The sequence below is a fragment of the Haemaphysalis longicornis genome, unplaced genomic scaffold (assembly GCF_048455015.1).
Source record: "Haemaphysalis longicornis isolate Haplotype H1 unplaced genomic scaffold, Haemaphysalis longicornis Haplotype H1 scaffold_1, whole genome shotgun sequence".
In the NCBI taxonomy this organism is placed as follows: domain Eukaryota; kingdom Metazoa; phylum Arthropoda; class Arachnida; order Ixodida; family Ixodidae; genus Haemaphysalis; species Haemaphysalis longicornis.
Window position 1 is genome coordinate 420,378,013 of NW_027526203.1, and position 17,194 is coordinate 420,395,206.

Consider the following 17,194-nt stretch of genomic DNA (forward strand, 5'->3'; position numbering starts at 1 on the left):
CGTAGTTTCCGTTATCTCAGCCAGCAGCTCCTGATTTTACAAGGGTATTTTTGTAATCAATGAATTTTAATGGTCCTTGAAAGAATTTTCAATATTGGAGGAAATATTCCAGGTATTCAAGGTGGTATACAAATACAGCAAATATACTCCTGATTACTCGCATCTCTCACCTGACGCTAGCTGATGGTGCGGTGCAAATCCCTAAAGCAGATGATATTTTTTTACAGACTGCACTTCCAACGGCAGCGCACAGAGCCAGCACAGCGGAGTGCGGCTCATCCATCCCCGTGGCGCGGCAAAGGCCCGCCGGGTCTTCTGCGACATGGAGACCAACGGCGGTGGCTGGACAGTGGTGCAGCGCCGATGTGATGGTTCCCAGGACTTCTACCGCAACTGGGAAGACTACAAGCAAGGTTTTGGTGACGTCGCAAAGGAGCACTGGCTAGGGAATGATGCCCTTCATGAGATCACATCCTCTGGAAACTACTCTCTCCGTATTGACCTCTGGGATGTTTCTGGAAACTACAAGTTTGTGGAATATGAACACATCGCTGTTGGGTCTGAGACCCAAAGGTACAGACTCGAAGTTTTGGGGTACCATGGGAATGCCAGCAACGCTCTGGAGTACCATTCGGGCATGGCATTCAGTACAGCCGACCGAGACAATGACTTCAGCAGCACCCACTGCGCCGTGTATTACTCGTCAGGCTGGTGGTACAACCACTGTCAGTACGTGAACATCAATGGCAAGTACAACGTCGGACTGACTTGGTACGACATGGATGCCCTGGAGTGGGTGCAGCTGTCCAGGGTTGAGATGAAACTGCGGCCTGTTGCGAGGAGGAAGAAGCGGAGGTGGACAAAGGCCAAGACTGCCTAAAGGATGACTCAAAGTTGAGAAATTCTTCTTTTGGACTCGGCCGTAATGAGGCCCTTAATTTATAACAAAAAGTGTATCGTGCAGATGCTACATTGCTTTACACGTGTGGCAATGGCCAGAAACATTTGCGTGCATGCAGTGAACAACAAGCGATGACTTGGCAATCTTCCTGTGCCATAACGGACACGTCATTTGCATGAACAGCACAACCAGCGAAATCCCGCCTACCCAACGACGTGACGACACTCAAGGGACCAATACAACAGTGATGCGAACGCACACTGCTCAACGTCACGGACACCATGTGAACCAGGAATCACTTTCTAGTGCTGTAGGACTGCCTTCTAAATTCTATAGCTGCGGACACGCGTAAGGGCCTCCCAGCCGCAACTTAGTTGAAGGCTTTGCCGCCGTGTGTCCAAGATGCCCGATCAGGCGATCCCTTCAGAATACCACAAGGACAGATTGATTCTGAAGGTGCCTGTTGAGCTGTCGGCTGGTTAGCCCATGAGGGGGACTTCTTGTGTAACCAGTGCGGTGCTTAGTTCCGCCGCCCAAATCTTGTTTCAAAGCGGCCTACACCACCCGAGCTCAGCCTCTTCGAGAGCTGCACTTTGTGAGCTCCTGGTCAACGTCGGCTGCTATGAACAGGCCTACATGCCAGTCACGTGCGTGCACTCGTCAGATGCCCTTGTGTGTGCTGGTGTTTGACAGCGCCTATGATACGAACAGCAGTCGTCATCTACATGACATTTCTGCCAGTGTGCTGTTTGCATTCCGTGTTGTGACATGTTTATGCCAGCATTTGAGGGCATTTGAGGGTACTGCACTCCAAAGCCAGTATTGTCATTCTGATAATACCTATTTCAGGCTGAAATTAGAAGGTTTTGTATGTCAGGCAAGGAAGAAATTCCATTAGGATTGATAACTTGAATTTATATTTAACGTAGGAGCTTTAAAATAAACAAAAAAAGCTTCTTTTGTCTCACATTCATTTAAATGAAACAGAAATTAGTTGGCACCGAAGCTCCACTTTTATTCTACTTTTGCAAAGAAAAAATTCATTTGCTGAACATAGAGCCAGCTCGTATGTGCAAGCTTGCTCAGATGCCCTTTTCTGCATTTCTCCGTGGCACATGAGTGTGCTATAAACTTTACTGTAGCGGATGAATGGCTGCCACCAGCGTAACAGTAGAAGTGTGCTAATCCATCAGTGTAGACATAGCAAAGACATCCTGTCTCCTAGTGAAAATGACATGACTGTTGAACTTTGTCTTCATTACTGCTACTTATCCAAGGTGCAAGCAGATAGTATTTATATTTAGTTGAACCGCCTGATAATAATTGTGCACTTGCACAAATCAAAGTACTATAAGCTTCTTGTGTTATAGGCATAGCACGTCATGTTTGTTTTTGTTTTTGTTGAGCTGCTGTGGTGTCAAGAAACACACAAAAGCATTGATGGGCATTAACTACCTCCCAACCACTTCAGTAAGTGGTGTCCAGATTGCAGTCAAAACAGTCGTTTACAATGCAATTCAACCTCTTTTGACAACATTCAGTTGTAACCAGTGGCTTGCTCCACTTGTTACCTTCCAGTCTGACACCTCACCTCAACGACAGGGCAAAGTAGTAAAAAAAATACATGCTCAGTGAGCTGAAAGATGACTCATGTGGACTTAAAAAAAAAGACACCCCTCCTCTTATATAACATATGTTTGCTTCCCGAGGAAAAAATTACCCAGTCTGAATAAATATTTCAGTGCTTCAACGGAACGAAAGACCCTTCAATCAAGGAGCTTTAAAAAAGGAGCGTAGCCAGTGGTAGATTACCTACACATGATAAATATCCATCTGATGATTTGAAAAAAAAAACAGTCATATTTGCCTCATTTACATCCTTTCATGGCCTATTGAATCATCTCAAATTTGTGGACACTTACGTTGCCAGAAAGTTCTAAAAGCAGAAGCAACAGCAGTCCCAACTGTGTAAAAAAGCATTTTTACAGCTGCCATTCACGTCTGCGCCTCCATATTCTTTAATAATCGAAGACACTGTGAGAAAGAGATTGAGAAGAGTGCTATTAGACACAAAGAGAATGTTATTGAAAAAAGTGGCCGTTGCTTTCTGGGGGGGGGGGGGATACTAAACTATAGCAACACCCATACTTCGCTGTGCTATGTTGAGTAATTATGTCCAGAACTCAGCTGCCCATAGCTAACTAGTAGGCGCACCACTAAGTGGTTCATTGTTGTTAATCGTGGTACAAAGCAAAGATAGTAAATGTCGCAAAAGCTTCGCAGCTTTTAGTCTGTCCTTTTCAAGCTGAAAAAAGGAACTGGAAGCTCGTGTTACACCTCCGCCGAAAACCACATCAAGAGTCATTTTAAACACACAAGTCGAAGTGCACCACACAACATATGTTCCTCATGCGCAAACACCGACAAGCCATCACCTAGTCAAGAGAGCCAGCTGTGTGATGCGCTGCCTTAGCAAGTATGATGTTTACTATACTTTTGAAAAGCGTTTTGTTCACCCAACTGAGCTGCAATGGCAAGATATTATACCATAAATGAATATCAGAATGTGTACCCGCTCAGTACTACAGCAGAAATCATGCACACTAATTATTTGAAAGCTACGCTGAGTCTTGCAGCATTTCTTAACGGCTAATGTTTGTGACATTGCTCAGGTCCCAAGCTTGTTTGATATTATTTCATCCAGCAAAAGTGCAATTAGGAATCACAACTTGGATATACACAATCAAGCTTATAAAATCAGCCAGTAATAATTTCAGACACGTCTTGTCATGGGAACTGATTTGCAAACACACGTGCAGTTGCCGCTAGCTTTGGTTTGAACAACGGGTTGCTTGCACTAGCGCGCAGATCTCCCCCAATCTGTCTAATGGTATTTTTTGTTACGTCAGATCTCATACAAAGACAACCTTTCCTCTACAAAACGTAGAGGAATCTGTTAAGTGTTGCTTATTTATTTAGGACTTTGTTATTTCCTACGCTTGTTGCAATTACATTTCCTGAGGCAAAGTTTTGCTGTAAGTAGTGTATGATATTATTTGCTTCCCTTTAAAGTCATGCCTGGCATGAAGAGAGAGCCTCAGGCAGGTGCAAGATGTATCAACTAATATAAGTGAGCCTACTGTTAGGAAAGTATTAAAAAAACCTTCAAAATATTTTTTTTCGAGGGATTTTTGTACAGGTGCACTCCGGTTTGCACAACTGTCCTAGACACCTGGTTTAGAGAAAAATGAGTCAAGGTATGATGTTTCAGTCGTGTTTTCTTTTTCTTGTACATAGAAACAATAAAAAATTTCAATGGCTATTACAATGCTTGTTGTTTGGTTCCTTCTTATTTTGCTGAAAGAACGCTATGGAATGTGGCCTGTGACAAGTTGCACAATTGCAGTTAAAACTCACTTGTGCAAACTTCTGCCGAATGAGTATTCATGGTATCGGTGTACTTTGCACGGCAACTCTTTTCAAAAGTAGTCGAAAGATGGGGCAGGAATTGAGGTACGGAAAAGACAAGGAATAGGGTTGGGATGAGGCGAGAAACGATGGGGGGTATAAGCTTACGGATGCCAACATTAGAAAAAAAAAATGTTGCCTACTTTTCCCTCCATTTCAATGGCTACTAACTTCATTCATTGCCGGTGGCATGAATTTTGAAGTAGCGGAAAAGCACGACCAGCCAACCCTTAAGAATATTAAGCAGTAACAGTATTTTTATTAACAGTATTTTTATTTTTATTATTTTTTTAACAGTAACACTAATTTTATGCAGCCTCAATGGTGCGATATAGTAAAAGCTATGGGCCTTCAACAAGCACCAAAATATTTTGCACACGGGTGTTTCGTTTTTCTTCCCCATAACAAAAATGCTACCTCGACCTTGTCCTCACAAATGGAGTAGTAACTTATACCACCTTTGTGGGTCATGTTTGTCTTGATGTAATAGTCATTTTAGTGCTAGAGAAAATATTACCCGCATGGTGTTCTGGTCGAAAACACTCGAAGAAAAGAGCAGAGCTGCCTCCGCATAAAATATCACTGGATCTTTGTAGCCAAACCTTCTAGTTCAAGAATCCTATTTTCAATGTCAACTGTCATTAACAGAGATGCATTGACATAAAAACAACGCACACGTCACTAAGCAGCATGTACAGTCTTTGTCAAAATTTTCTGGCCAAGCCGAAAGAGCACAGGCCTCGAGAAATTCAATGTACAAGCTTACGTCCCGAGCGGGGCTGAAACATTATATGCCGAAAAGCTAGAGGAAACACCTGACTGTCATAAAATAATTTTGTCACATTTCGAGGTTAAGCTTATTTTTTGAATTCTTAGTGGTCCAGAAGACTTAGCATTGGCCTAGAAAATTTTGACAAAGACTGTACCTCTGTGAAGGAGGAATCTAAACGAGCTCTGTAAGTGCCAAAGAGATGAGTCTGCCAGAAGAAAGTGGGGATTATTCTGTCTTGTTGAAGTCGCTGCATCACTTTTTCCTCTCTTTTAGGGGTTTGAAGTGGGTGCTGCTGGCGAATGTGAAGTGACACTGCTGCAGGCCAAGTAAAGCAGGAGAGGAATGTACAGTCATTAATGCACTCCTTCCAGATTCTGCTAACCCAAAGCTGACTGCTTTACCAACACCGTCACTATGGTGGTTTCGAGGGGAGCGCGCATTGCTACAGAGAGACACAGAGAGACCGGAAGAGTTGCATTGTTATGGCAATGCCGACTGACTCGTCTTAGAAAGCTGCCCTGGTGTGTGCGTCACAAGGGAATTGATGGTATTTTAGCGCGTGGGTGCCATAGAACCTACGGGTTTAAAAATTCAGTGGTTCAATAGTTCATTTCCAAAGCAGCTTCTTGAAAACATGTTTTCAACAGTTTTCAACAATAGGACCCTCGTTTTTATAACATTATTATTCTACTATTTTTTTGGAATTACAACTGAAAGTGAATAGTCATTGTAGTTGCCTTTGGTTCCGGGTTGGGGCGAAGCCATATAACATTGTAATAAAGAGTCATCATCGTCATCAGCCTACTCAGGTTCACTGCAGGACGAACGCCTCTCCCATTGACCTCAGGGGTTTCCCCAGGCATCGAATCAAGGGGGGGTGTCTCAATGGCTCTGGGGAAGGGGGGGGGGGGTCATAAACTAGAAAACCTGTTTTTTTTATCCCACTAGTTAAATAATAGACGTCCGTTAACCAAACGCTCATCCCCGTGACGAATCGATATGTTATTTATTTGCAGTTCTTATAATTAAACTTGCACACGTCTAACTTGACGCAGCGTGAAAGCAGCGCTAATCATCCAGGGTCCATAAAAACAAAAGCAATTGAAGACCGGGCACATGGTACTAGGCCAAATAAAGACGCTGAAAAAATCTTCGAATATCGAAAGCGTGAAATTTTATTTATACATTTACAGAAACAAAAAGCGTTTTTATTGCGAATGAAAGAACCAAGCAATAAATTCCCAAATAAAAATTGGAGAAGTACGCATTTTTGAAGACTAGAACTTCATAACGCCGCACCTTATTTACAACCATCTAGGCTTCTTGCAGTAGCACTGCACCGCTTTTGCGATGAAATGATTAAAAACATGTCGGTCAACGTCAATAGCATCCCGCGCATGCGCAGATCGATACTGAAAAAGGTCCATGCAAGGACTGACAAGAGTGAAATTTGGGGATTCAAGGAGGGGTGTCCAGAAAAACTAGGGGGGGGGGGGGGGGTCTACACACCCCCTAGGGGAGGGGTGCAGGGAAATCACTGATTGACCTCTAGCCACTCCTGTCCTGCTCTGCCCGAGTCCACAGTTTACCCACGAATTTCTTTATTTCATCCCTCCATCGGGTTAATGGCCCTCCCATTCTTCTAGACCCATCTCTTGGTATCCACTCAGTTACCCTAATTGTCCACTGGTTGTCTGTTCGTCTCACGATATGGCCAGCCCAAGTCCATTTCTTTTTCTGTATTTGAACTATGATATCTTCTACTCTAGTTTGTTCTCTGATCCAGGTAGCTCGTTTGCTGTCCATGAGTGTTATTCCTAACATTATTCGTTCCATGGCCCTTTGAGCCGACCTAAGTTTGCTTTCTAGCTGTTTAGTAAGGTGCCAAGTTTCAGCTCCGTGTGTTAGCACCGGCAGTATGCACTGGTTGTAGATTTTTCTTTTGAGTGACACAGTTAGCTTACTTTTCAATAGCGTTACCATGAGTGACCAAAAAAAGTAGTACCTCAAAAATCATGCCCCCTTCCGTCTAACGACGATGATGGTTGCACGCGAAGCTTTCTCGTGATGGATTCTTTGGTTGGTTAATCCCACACTGCGAGTATGTGCTACTCTGGAGGTACGCACCACTTGTCTAGAATACCCACAGCAACTCTCGGGTGTGCACTACATAGGCCTAACATTTGGGTTTGAAGGTGTACGGCGCGGATCGGTACGTGCTGCTTGGCGCGCGATTCGACTATGTTGAAATAGAGCAATTGGATAGCCGCCGCCTTCATAACGCGAGGGACCCACTTTTGATTCCGGCCACCTGAAGCATTTTTTTTTCATTTCACCTTTGATCATTCATCATCATCGTCAGAGAAACTTGTTTTTCCTGCAGGGTGTATTGGTGTACAACGGCATCAGTGAGGTCACTGAAGCTTCGTTTAATAAAAAAAACATTGTAACAGCTGCATCAAAATTTCACATTTAAAGTAGCGTGATCGTCCGGAAATTTTTAAACTTTTCTTTTTTTAACGTGTTTATGTTTTGGCATCAGTGTTTTTTCAAAGCCTTTGTAGATCAGAACAGTGCTCCGAGAATTTTTTTTTACCTTGAAGGGTTTGCGATAGTGATGGCATAATACAGCCCATCTTTCTTTCCACTGTTTCTGTCTATCTCGCTGTTTTCCTCTTTCTATTAAACGACACTACCTCGCATAATAATTTGAGCCCCACAACGAACTTTTTTCTTTTTTCTTTATCTATAGCTGGGGCTGGATCTTCTGGCGAGGTAAAGAAAAAGAAAGGGTGCAAATGATGAAAATTTCCATTTTCGTATTTTGCGATAGCAAACTATTCACGTCTATTTGAAAATATTTGCTTTGGTTGAGAACTACTGAACAAAATCTTTACTTACTTCGTGTTTACTCCACAAGCTAATAATTGCTACTATTCTTACACTGGCATGCTATTTGTGAATTTTACAAACGCAATTTGAAACATGCATGCAAGTACATAACGTAGATGTTGGCTAGGTACTGTTTTTTGTGTTTTGCATTTTGTCTTCTACAAGAAGGTAATGACGGTTTCTCTAACTGTGCACACGTTTAGTATTCTGTCTGATATCGTTCATGTAAGGTCATTTTCATCGGCAGAATTCAGAACTGAATAAATTACCATTTAAAGAATTTCCCTTCATATTCGAAACGCGTTATATCGCCCCTAAAATTGTATCTTCCCAGCAATGCATTTCTGTGTAATAGTGTAGCTGAATTGAAAGGGACTGAGTGTATCGCATTTCGTGGGATACGTGGGGTGCTAAAGAGGTACAGTGAAAGCTCCTTAATTCAATCCTCGTTAATTCGAAATGTTGGATAATTCGAAATAGTCGCCGCAGTCCGGTCCGCAGTGCATAGGAGACCATGTGCAAAATGACTCGTTAATTCGAACAGAAATTGCCGCCTCTACGGATTATACGAAGCGCGCGCCGCCGAGCGTCATTGTCGTCTAACACCAGTGGAAGCTTTTACGGCCGAACGATAGGTGGCATGACCAGTTTTTTTTTAGCGTTGATGCTCGGTGCTTCGGGTGGCGCCTCCTTGTGACGTCGGTGTGAACGGGGCTGAGGAGCTCATGCCAGTGCCAGTGGCGTTGCGCTGGTTGCGCGGCACTCTTCAGGTTGTCAGTTTGGCCGATTATGTTGAAGTTGACGGCTGTACTTTGTTGTGTGATGCCCTGACTGATGAGGGCATTATCGCTCAAATAGCCGGTGCGCAGCCTGTTGCTCAGGAGGCAGAGGGCGAGGACGACGTAGACAACGAAGTGCCTCCGCGCCCGGCAACTTCTAAGCTAATGGAGGCACTTAATGTGACGCGTCTATTCTTCAGCTTTGAATAGGGCGAAGAGGATTCCCTGCGCCGCGTCCGCGCGCTGGAACAAAATTGTCGCAGCAATGGCATTCAGAGAAAAGCTGTGCCATTGACCAATTTTTTCGGCCAATAAATATTTTTCGCCCCCCTCCCTCCCCCCCCCCCCCGAAAAACAACGATTTTTGCTCACTTTCATTATTTCGAATTTCGCTTAATTCGAAACTGCTTAGCCTTCCTTGGAATTCGAATTAACGAGCTTTTACTGTATCGTATAAAAGACCTTTGGGTTAACATACTTTGATTGTAAAATTCTTATTTGACCCCTTGAAAAAGGCCACCCCAGCATGCATGTGCGTGGAGAAGCAAGGCCGACATACTGGGGCTTGATGTAAAGCGTAGCTGCTTAGCCAAGCGTTTATTCAACATTATTGGGAGTTTTTACAGTTTTGTAAGTTTACACATACGTAAACAAAATAAAATTGCAAAGGCGAGTTGTGGTCCAATAAAAAAGGTGGATATCCTTCAGACATAAAGCTTCCTCATGATTGGCATACGTGCCGTCCAGCACGCAACAACTATGGTTGAAACAATGTGAGGCAGAGAAAAAAAGAAACGAGAAATTTTATTTTTGATAGTCTGTGCATGTTTATGCATAGAACACAGTAAACCCCTGTCACTCATCGCTATGTAGTGGCAGTCACCAAAAATGTTCTACGTACTGCACTTATTTATTGATTACCCAAGAAAGGAAATTATCTTATGTTGCTTTTGAGTATTGAAATCGGACTCACCGACCGGATTAATGCGATGCCGATAAAAAATGACCGAGTGAACGCTTTCAACCTTGGTGAGGATTATACACAATGTTAACAATATTACCGGCACTTTTTTCTTTTTGTGGAAGTAAATGACAAAATGGGCCCATCTCCCCGCGAGGGGGACTCGCGTAAATGCGTCGCACAGGGGGTGGGTGTATTGCGTTAACGTTTAGTGTTTGGGGAGTTGGTGGTAGTGAATGCGTTGTATCAGCAGCTTCTTGACGTAGTTTGAATGAGTCAAGGATATAAGGCGCGTTCGTAGCCTTCCATTCTGTGTCGGCTTTGTGGCGCAGTGGGTAGAGCACCATGTACCTTGCGTTCCGCCCGCGGGGTCGTGGGATCGAAACCAGGCGCCGGTAAGTGTTATTTTTTTATATAGTGTAGGGGGAGGGGTGCGGACCTGTTGTTGAGAGCGAGAAGGGTAGCGTGATGCGGGAGAGGAGGAGTGGGGGAGAAGGCGCACCTGGAACGGCTGTTGCGAACGCCGAGGCACGCCAACGCCGACAACGCCGGGTGACATCGTGAGTTAAAGAAATGCTCTGCATTTAACAGTAGTCATCAAAGCAACGCGTTAAACCGAGTGTCATCAAAAATTTAGTCTACTGTAACCAATGCATCAGTCTGCTTAACCATGGCTGTTATAACCTACCTTGCTTCCTTGCAAATGTGAATGGACCAAGCGAAAGCAGTGATAGGGTCCATTAGGTGTTTAGTGTGGCCAAGATACACTCGACTGTAAACGTTCGCGAAATATCCTTCCTTCGAGGCCAAAGCATGTACAGAAAGCAAAGTACTAACGCAATCGGCCATCAGTGAATTCAAATTTTGTGTCACTGCTAGAATGAGCAGCGGATGGGAGACGTGGTTTCCTTGAAGGAAGAGGGGAGCGTGATGAACGATACGAGTGAGCTTTTCTGGACATGTGTTACGGCCCTGGCGCCCACACTTCTTGACCTAGCTGTGGAAGGGTTTCATAGTGGGCACCCTCCTGCAAGATCTCGGCATGAGGCTTAGCTCGCTCAAGTGGAACATCTGCCACCAATATGTAAGGCTGCTTGGCACGACTTCTGCCCAAGATATGCCATAGGCATGGTCCCAAGCAGCCCGCACGCTTGACTGCGGCACTTTGCCAGACGTGATGGGGCCACCCACCTCAAAGGGCACGGAGTCGAAGAAGATGGCGAGGAACCAGTTGAGGGTGACGGTGCACAGCTCGATGTCGAGCAGCGCTAGGTGCCGGTGCAGTCGAGGCAGCTTGTCGCGCAGTAGGGTCTTGAGCACTTCCTGGTCTGCTTGGGCCCCCACCAGGCTGTGGTCGAAGTAGTGGACTGTGAAGTAGCGCTCCGTGATGCCTACCAGGCACCTGGGATCGGGAAAACACTTCCTTCAGAGGCGGGCATGCCGAAGCGCTTTTCTGGCATGTAAAAATGCCGCTACCATCAAAGTGCATGAATGTCTGACATGGGGGTGGGCAGGGGGGCTCCTGGTGGAGCCAGTAACACACTTGCAGAGTTTCGGATCACGACTGTTCCGGTAAACTACCGAACTCCTTCCAATGAACACATCATCCCTCTATACAAGCAAAAGGAGGAGGGGGACGCAGTGATGGTGCCTGGCAAACAGGTTCAAGCGGTGCAATTACAGTGTTGCAGAGACCGTTAATGCTGGGCGGCCCAGAACAACACAAGGAGAAGAATGCGGCAAAAAAGATTATCTTGATACTGCTGACACCACTGTTTTCTGGAATGATGTGCTCGGTAGATAGTGAACAGCAACTGCTGAGTGCCAAATCAATAACTGAACTACTGGTGCAGCAAGGCGGTTTGGTTAAACTAGCATGTTCATCATAAAGGAGCCACTGCATGTAGATCAAGATTTTACTGGCACTACATATGGGCAATTTCTAGATGCGTGCGAATAGTGATTTTTTTCTTCTGAAAGGAATAAGAAGCGAATAATGATTTTATTGGAATAGTTTCAAATTGAAGGGAATATTTTTTGATTGAAATGAATATTGAGTCTTCCAATAAGAAAACTCCTTAGTGAAGCATGCTTCAGTAACTGGCGGATTAAAAAACAAACGGTTCATATAAGAGGGCCGGCAAAATGTTTTGTGGAATACGCTAAACAGACTGAACCAATGCTGCTGTTTTTAGCTTTATTCATGATGTTACATATTTCGTTTGGGTGCGACTTAAATCTCATGTGGCGACCTCAACCGAAAGTGTTTATTAATGTAATGAACATGTATATTCTGACAAGCTATGATTAGCGCAGTTCCCTTAAAAAATGAAGGAGGCTCACACTAAAGCGTAAGACTTGAAGGTAGCGAAGCTGTACGCAACCTTTACGACCATCACGACGGTTTAAAGGAGTACTGACACGAAATTTTCATGCTTCGTTTTTTTCGCTGCTATTGGTACCTATTAGCCCACTAATCGTACAATGGCACATTAGACGGTCGATCGCAGCGTAAACATTTACGGCGTCGTTTATTCGTGTCAGTTTCGGTTTCGACAAAACGAACGCCGAGCGGCCGCCATGACAGGAGGGTGCAGGAGGGTGCACGTGACGTCACCATTCTCGTCGCACCGCTGACGGTCTGGACGCACGCACGAGCGAGCGCAGGCGCGCGCCCAGACCGGCCGAGGTCTTCATCATCCCCACGCGCCCGGGCAGCATGACGTCAGTACCAAAACCATGACGTTTTGATTGATTCTAGGGTTTACCACACCGACGCAACGCAGGCGATGAGGCGCACCGTAGTGGAGGGCTCCGCATTAATTTTGACCACCTGGGGATCTTTAACGTGCGCCGAAATCTCGTACACACGGGAATTTTTGTTTTTCGCCTCCATAAGAAAAGCGACCGCCGCGGCCGGGAATCGAACCCGCGACCTCGTGCTCAGCAGCGCAACGCCTTAGCCACTGAGCCACCGCGGCGGGTAACCATGACGTGTTACACACAGCGTAGCAGCGCGCGCCAACCGCAGCCGGCGTGTCGACGTCGGCAGTTTGGGGCAAGGAGCAGATGACGCCATGTCGGCCCGCTCTGGGCTTTCTCGTGTGGGCAAAGGTTAAAATGGATTTAAAATATGTTATACTGAACGGTTACTGTTGAAACTTGCTGGTAGATATCTCCTGGTAAAAAGGAAGCATTTTACCTAGTTATCTAAGCGTTGAAAATTTGTGTCAATACTCCTTTAAGTACACGATTGCAGCCCATTTTCTTCGACCTCTACTCCATCTTTCTTGCTGTAACGGCGAAACTGAAGCAAATCGATGATGCATAACGAAAGAACAGAACGCGCACATTTAAACTAGGCGCCCGCAAGTGCGATGTATACCCTATCAAGTGTTCTGTGTCGAGCACGTGGCGTGATTCCTCTCCCCACACTCACAGCCGTGTGAGTAAGCCGTGTGACTCTTGGATATTGACTCTCGGTCGTAGCTGAGTGGGCAAGACGACTTAACTCCGTTGATCTACCAGACGCACGTTCGAATACCGCCGGTTTCGGTGGTTACGTTTCTTTATACTGTTATACTAAGTTTTGTGAAACGCCTGAATCAACGAATTGCTCAACAGTTTTGCTGTTAAAATACGAATGGCTGTTCTGTGGGTCTTCATGTCAGTTCTCGAAAGGAAACTCGACAGATAGAGCAACGCAGAAAACCCTCGCAGGCATGCCTACATTGTTTCGTTGTGAGTTCTCGTATAGAACACTGGACTTCGCATATACTGGGTGGTTATTGATTAGAAAGAAACAGTGAGTACAAGCGCCTACATGGCTCAAGGACAGGAGAGAAAGTGACGTGGCCTAGAGGGCGCGGACGGAATAAGATGCGTCATATGCTCAAGGTTCACCGCGCAACGCCGAGGGGCGGTAGAAAGGAATTCAACCAGTGGGGCCGCGTGGTTTTGACTGCTCCCGCCGGTGTCTTGGTTGTTTCTGTTTCACCGTGTGTTGGGGCTTTCCGTCTATGCACTCGCGCGGCTTGACTACGTGGCGCCATTTATTAGTTCCTCATGTAACATCTTTCTTTTTTGAAAGAGCTCTCTGCTTTATCCGACGATGAAGTCTTACAACGTCCTTTGTAGCATCCTGGTTCTTCGTCGAACCGGAGTGCCACCCTCGTCAGATAGTCATTCGACTGAGGTGTTGGATCCGCTGACTTATGTAGGCCTCAAGTAACACTCATGGCGGGATGTTCCCGCTTTGGAACACTCTGCTTGCGGGTTCCTTGCTCATGAATTTTATTTTAAAGGAGTACTTCCGCCCCGAGTGTTCGCGTACGCACAAGCGGAAAGGCCATTTCATGAATACATATCAACCTATAAAAAGAGTTTATATCGAGCGAAACCAAAACTCCCAGAAGTGCGTAATAATATATGTGCATGAGTAGCTTCGAGTGCCATGGTGCCGATGTATTCTGTCAACAAATCTTTGCCTCAGTGTCTAGGAGTTTGCGGCTACACAAGTTTATCATTTTTCTTATGTCTTGTATAAAAAAAGAACATCCGGGGTTACAAAAATGATAAACCTAGCCCATGATTCGATCAAGAAGCTGGGGATCATGTAAGTATACCTTCCTTATCTGGAGAGAGTTGTCCTGGGCAACTTGAACAGGACCATGTTATAAGGATGCGAAAAGAGAAGCGCGAGAGTGGAGTGGGCTCAATGTGACGTAATTCTAGTCCCCTCTAGACCAATTCTAAGGAGATAAGAGGGGTTCCATAAGCACCTTCCTCTTTCCCTTCAGCCGAATGTCATGCATGCATCGCGGGAAGGCCTGTTGCTGCTAGCGGAGGAAGCTGGGATACATGTTTGCGGCCTTCGATTGCGAGGGCTTAAAGTACAATACACCCGGTGCCCAACTAGTCGTAACTCATGCCAAAGAGTACATACTGAATATGCTTTTCGAGGGGAAATTTCTTCTTTTTAACTAGTCATAACATAATGTAACGTAGTTCATTGAAACGAGTCTATATACATAAGTGTTTTTATTCGAACTTCAAAATACCTCAAAAATATTTGAAGTTATTAGATAGCATTATTAAATTCGACCTCGAATCCAATGCCGTGGTATTCGTTTCAGTATTAAGAACCGTTGATTATTCGCACACCCCTAGGACGTATTTATAATCCTCACTGCGCTGTGTTTTCGTCCCTGACAAAAATTTAAAAAAGAAAGTGCTTTAAGGTTAGAGTCATTTTCCAAGACCCTATTATTAGATGCGCTTAAGAGTTGGAAGCAGATTAGAATTCAGTAAGTGTTACCACTCCACTGTGAATTGACTTTTACTCAGATATCGGATAATCAGATATCTTGGTACAGAGTTGTCCTAGCAGTAAAACATAATAGTACAACTAGTTTGACGGTGTGTATATACTAAAACGTGAGTTCAAGCCATTTTTTGGGAACACACTCCTTTTGAGAAAAAACGCCTGCTACCCCCCCCCCAAAAACTTTTCGTCGGTAGCTCTCTTTAAGTGCTTTCCACGGCGGTATAAGAAGGTAGTAATTAGCTGGTGAGCCCCACTGCAGGCTAGCTTGGAATGTTAAAGCACAACTTCTGCTATGACTAGACATTTTTATAGTTTCAGGTAGAAGTTCACACAACACATTAGCTGTTATTATGATGCGACTAAAGAGTCTTTCCCCACTTCCAGTTTGTCTCAGTTTTGTACAAAATCAACTTGCAAGCTCAGTGTGCACAATTATCCTTTACCTTATACTAGGCAATTGTTTTGCAGCCCTTTCAACCAACAAGCTTTATGTAGAATTTATTAAACGTCTCAGACACCAAAGATTCTTAGAAGTCATGATTGGACCCACCAAAATGCATCCTCGGGCTCCATAAAGAGGAGGCACATTCCGACGAGAAAGTTCATGCCCTGGCAGTAGCCCAGGCTGGGGTTGTGCAAGCAAAATGCCTGCAGCACTTCCTGCAACTTGCGAATCTAGAAAAAAAAATGCATGCATTGTACCATTAGTTAATTTATTAGCGAGAAATAAAATGCCCGAAATTATCCATGTTATTCATTTTTACATTTTTAATGCATTACATCTGCAGTGTTAATTTTGTTGGCATGATACATGCAGCTTAAAAAAGCATGGTGCATTAGCTCTACTTCTATACTAAACAAGGAAGGTATTACAACGTTACGCGTAGGGATTTTGTATATGAATGCGAATACTGAAAAGACGAATAACAAAAACATCAAATAAAAAATCTTTTCATGACCTGCTCGAGCAATGTGAAGCTTCAGTTGACTCAACTATGTAAAGAATATTCTCTATGTGTGAGTTTGTATTTGTTCTAAGTTAAAATCAGTGTATTACGTACTGAAATAACATCCAGGCTCTACATATCATACGTATGAATGTACTTGCTTTCTGCTTCAGTTAGAAAAATAAACGGTGCAGCCAGGAATTGAAGCCACAACCTCTTTCTTAGCACACTAACGCATTGGCGACAGAGTCACTGCAGCTGGTAAAATAGGTTTTGGCTCCAAATCATTTCTGTGGGTCTAAATTTCTGTTTCATCTTCAGTGTTTGCAGGAAAATATTTTAGTGTCTGAAATATAGGCTAAATAAAGCAGTGAACAAATCTCTCTCCCCGAAGATGAATGCCACTAGCTGATTTTGAGAGTCAACCCCATCCATCAAAGATCAACAAAATACGATGTAAGACAAATTCCAAATGAGCAGCCGAACGCAAACACTTCCGGCTGAATCCGACGTTGCTTCCTGGAGCTCAGCACTGGAGCAAGTTAGTTAGAGATATACACTGAAACACAAAAAATGTGGCAACTTTCGCAATGGAGATGCGAAGATTGAAGACTGAGGAAACAGCGAAGCTGGTGGCCTTCACTAGCTTTAACTTGGCTTTAACGTTGCATTTTATATAGGTGTAAGTATTCTATAGCTTTAAATTGGCTTTTCTATAGCTACAAGCTGGCTTTTCTGAGAGCACTTTCTTAAGCCTGCCCATCTTATCGCTAGACTGGACACTGATGCCGCTGAGCGTACGACGTCTGTCTCAACTTGGAAAACGCCTGCACGTCGGAGCTTTTGTCATCACTAAGCGCAGCCAATCCCCGACGTGCGCGCACCTCCCCACCCGAACATGTCCGCCACGACGCGCACACCCCACACTTTCCCGTCGGCTCCTTTCATTCTCGCCACTTCCCCTCACACTTCTTGGCTTAGCATTTTCGTCCTCCTGACTTTGCTGACCCGATTTTTGAGCGGCGCCCTGCACGGCTTCCCAGCTCCTTGCCTCCTCACCACTCCCCCTTACACTTCTTGGACTAGCATTTTCCTCCTATCAAATTGGCTGCGCTGACTTTTGAGCGACACCCGGCCCTGCTGGAACT

At 44.7% G+C, this 17,194-nt stretch overlaps 2 protein-coding genes across 3 annotated transcripts in view; one reads left to right on the top strand and one right to left on the bottom strand.

The window, feature by feature from the left end:
- Positions 1–3,663, top strand: part of LOC144155631 (uncharacterized) — a 41,689-nt gene extending 38,026 nt beyond the window's left edge. The window contains exon 5 of the mRNA XM_077687195.1: positions 228–3,663. Coding sequence (XP_077543321.1) covers positions 228–880 — 653 coding nt within the window. The 3' untranslated portion in view covers positions 881–3,663. The remainder of the gene's footprint in view (positions 1–227) is intronic.
- LOC144155632 (uncharacterized) overlaps positions 1–17,194 on the bottom strand; it is a 552,497-nt gene that overhangs the window by 414,688 nt on the left and 120,615 nt on the right. For both annotated transcript variants that reach the window (XM_077687198.1, XM_077687196.1), the window contains exons 18-19: positions 15,650–15,774; positions 10,965–11,175 (exon numbers count right to left, since the gene is read on the bottom strand). In XM_077687198.1, the coding sequence (XP_077543324.1) occupies positions 10,965–11,175; positions 15,650–15,774 (336 nt within the window). The remainder of the gene's footprint in view (positions 1–10,964; positions 11,176–15,649; positions 15,775–17,194) is intronic.